Source organism: Ciona intestinalis, unplaced genomic scaffold (genome assembly GCF_000224145.3).
Source record: "Ciona intestinalis unplaced genomic scaffold, KH HT000923.1, whole genome shotgun sequence".
NCBI lineage: Eukaryota > Metazoa > Chordata > Ascidiacea > Phlebobranchia > Cionidae > Ciona > Ciona intestinalis.
Genome location: NW_004191244.1, coordinates 1 through 3428, shown reverse-complemented (window position 1 = coordinate 3428; position 3428 = coordinate 1). Strand labels below are relative to the sequence as shown.

Sequence of the window (3428 nt, the reverse complement as noted above, 5' to 3'; positions counted from 1 at the left end):
CTTTAAATCACAACCCTTTCTAATCTCGCAAACTTTTCCGCGACCCTTCCCAGTTATCGGTATAGTACATAAAGTACTTTGTGTAAAGTTGGTAAACTTTAGCGACCCCAGAAGTTCGTTACGAGACCCCTTGTTTGGGAAGCGCTGGTCTAAATGGTATCACCCTGGATATATCAACATATACACCTCATGATAACCAACCACACATCATAAACCTCACTCTCTACAATAACAAACTACTTTACTTGTGATGTCATAATCAACCGCGTCGAACGTGCCGTGTGTGGAGAGCGAGTGTTATGACGTCATTATGATTGACTTTTTTTTTCTATTTTTACCTAAAGCAGTTCATACTCAATGCAAAACCCTATACAGTACTGTCGGGGAAGAAGGGACACCTTTAACACATGGTGCCCATATATTCTGATCGTGTTTTAAACAGTTAACAACGGTCTATGGATGTTACGGTTTTATAAATCTTCGAGTTGTCTTTTGTTTGCTACTAAATTATAAAAATTATACTTGGACTATTTGTTGAATTATACTTGGATTATACTTGGACTATTTGTTGCACTATTTGTGTTTGGACTATTTGTGTTAAATTATACTTGGACTATTTGTTGCATTTATCTTTTTAAATTTAACACATAATACCCATATATTCTGATCGTGTTTCGAAACAGCTAACAACGGTGTATGGGAGTCGTGAGGATACGGTTTTAGAATTCTTTGAATGTTCTTCGTTTGCTACTATAAATGAAACTCGGACTATCTGTTGCATTGATTTACCGATTTAACTTTAATGCATGGTTGCTTATGTTAAATAACTGTATAATTAAATCAACAATCTTACCAATGTTCAAATCAGTTGATTCTTGGCTCCGCACAGCATAAGTCAGTCCCGCATGGTGGCAGTAGACCGCATGGTGTGAAACCGCACATTCCATTAAAATGTTATATAGTTGGTCACATATTATAAGCTATGCCTGTTGCTTGACAGTGAGCATGATGTGTATGAATACACTATAGGCACCAAAACTACAACTTTTACATTTCCTGTAGAATACAAACATTATACAAAACTCCCTACAGCAACGCATGTGGCTTAGTTTCACCAAATATACTCAGCCGTTCTCTACTCATCTAAACAAACATAATGTCCTAACCCTCCCTTCACAACTGTAGCCCTTGTAATGTCTGCCTTGCATGAAATACACCACGCAAGCCACAACCTCGGCAAGAATTGTGTAATCAACGACACACGCCTCCCACGTCGTTCCTTGGGCAAAAACACGCCGACGTGATCAAGCATGTATTCGACTGTCGTTGCTCCGTCACACGAGGATGAATATGTTTCATTCATTTATTAAAACTCTATGATAACCACCCGTCAGGCTAAACTAATTAACATATCGTTGTTGCCATATTGTAAACAGCCATTGAATTGAGACCATTTGGAAATCTTTACCGTATCCTTTCCTTTAAGTCACACAGTGTAGGTTGTTTTTACTGCGCCCGGGGTTAAAAAAAAACACTTTGTATAACGCGGAACTGTACAAGCAAAATAAACGGTGAAAGATAAAGTTAGAAGGTTTAACTTTTATAAAATAAACAAATATTGATGAGTTAGATACGTGGAGTTATTCATAAATATCACGTGTTTCGACACGTCACTCGTCTATCGGTTCGATTCAAATGTGACGTAACCATCGTTGGAGTCGTGACGTATCGGTTCAAGATACTCCCCTTGTTGTGGGGGAGGGGGTGTAGTTACGTCATGCTGCGCTTGATTCCGTTCGTTTGTGATGTCATAGTATTGACGTGTTGGTTCAAGATGCAGCTCTTGTTTTGGGGGAGGGGGTACAGTGACGTAATTGTTTCTAAAACAGAAATTTAATTAATTGTTCGTCGCGATACCTTAAAACTCAATTCTAGCAACTTACCTTCGTTTCTTACAGTAAATCCAGATTCCAATAATAAATACGACACTCGTTCCAACAATACTTCCTAATAAGGACATGACGACATGGATTATTGAGAATTCACATGTCTTCATCTGTTCTAGTGGATCGTTGTTTGTTGTTGTTGTGAAGGCCATCTGTGTGTCTGTTGTTGTTTTGTCTGTAGTCTGTGTGTCTGTTATTATTTGTTGTTGAGTCGTTGTGTCTTTTTCTTGGTATAATGACGTCATTTAGTTTCTTTTAAGTTACAAACGCTTGGCGTTGTTTAGGTAATTGTTTATATTTACGTATTTAGAACTACAGTGGAATAAACAGCCACGCTTTTCTATATATTCACCTATAGACTGTTTTATAACGACTGTTGTTTAATCAATATAATCTTGGTTATCGTAATCGATGGATAAATAGGTTTATGTTATTATGCGCCAAAAGTTAACACTGACATTACTCACCTAATCTACGTTCACATATGTATCGCCTATTCCATGAACAAGGTACATCGTTCCATACGCCATTCCATGAATAATACAGCTGGACGCAATTTTCATTTCCACCCATATTATTTGGTTCATCAATAGCCCATTTCGTATAACCTGACGTCACCATCGTTCCGTCATTCCACTGGAATCCTGTTGAACTTGAATTGAATCGTTTCAACCCAATGTAGAAATCCATCAACGTGACACCTGCATGCAACAAACACTTGTAACTTTGTATAGTTGACTATATCGTAACAAGTACTTGGACTCAATGTTATCTTCTCCATCACAAAATCTTGAACTTGTTTAGTTTTAATTCGAGCAAGTGTAGCGCCCATTGAATGACACGCACTAACTGCAGCTGAGTAGTTAACCCCCACACCAGTGTATATATAATACTCGTTCGAACCAAGTTGTTGCCAGGTAACTTGTCCTTTGCATATCACAACCAAACAGAAAGAAACAACGAAAAGCAGCCAATTCTTCATTATAACTGCAACTGTACAAATTAAGGTATCGTATATTTTCTGTAACTGTAGAAAAACTCAAGAATCATACGTCACCAATTTCACTTTGCAACTTAATGTGGGCACTATTTATTAAAACACCCAAGGACTTATGTATTGGTGAATTCAAAACAGCTGAAAGTATGCCTTTAAATTATATTTCTATAGTGCTGACAAATTAAAACTATTAGTGACCACAGAGTTACCACTAATGTGGAACTCTTGGATCTCTATTATGGAGTGTCTATAAATAAACTACCTCCGTTGGGTCTAGATGGTAGCACTCTGGGTATTAGGGTAATAAACCCACACCCCAGGTCCCAGGTTTTCTGTCTATAAACTATCTCAGCGTTAGACTAGTGGGATCTTTTCATCACAACCCTTTCTAATCTCGCAAACGTTTCCCAGTTATCGGTATAGTACATAAAGTACCTTGTGTAAAGTTGGTAAACTCTTAGCGACCCCTGAAGTTCGTTACGAGA

General features: G+C 37.8%; 1 protein-coding gene across 3 annotated transcripts; it reads right to left on the bottom strand.

The window, feature by feature from the left end:
* Positions 1-1488: 1488 nt before the first annotated feature.
* On the bottom strand, positions 1489-3401 carry LOC100179247 (macrophage mannose receptor 1-like). Of its 3 annotated transcripts, XM_026839775.1 has the most exons (5): positions 3379-3401; positions 2703-2939; positions 2414-2647; positions 1944-2172; positions 1489-1880 (listed from the first exon to the last, which is right to left on the bottom strand). In XM_026839775.1, exons 2-5 carry the CDS (start codon positions 2926-2928, stop codon positions 1679-1681), a joined length of 891 nt encoding a protein of 296 aa, XP_026695576.1. In that variant the 5' UTR covers positions 2929-2939; positions 3379-3401; the 3' UTR covers positions 1489-1678. The 3 variants fall into 3 exon arrangements, with proteins under 3 accessions (XP_026695576.1, XP_002123269.3, XP_009859990.2); XM_002123233.4 differs by lacking the exon at positions 3379-3401 and having other exon boundaries at positions 2703-3360; XM_009861688.3 differs by lacking the exon at positions 3379-3401 and having other exon boundaries at positions 1573-1880; positions 1944-2136; positions 2703-3360.
* Between the last annotated feature and the right edge of the window lie 27 nt (positions 3402-3428).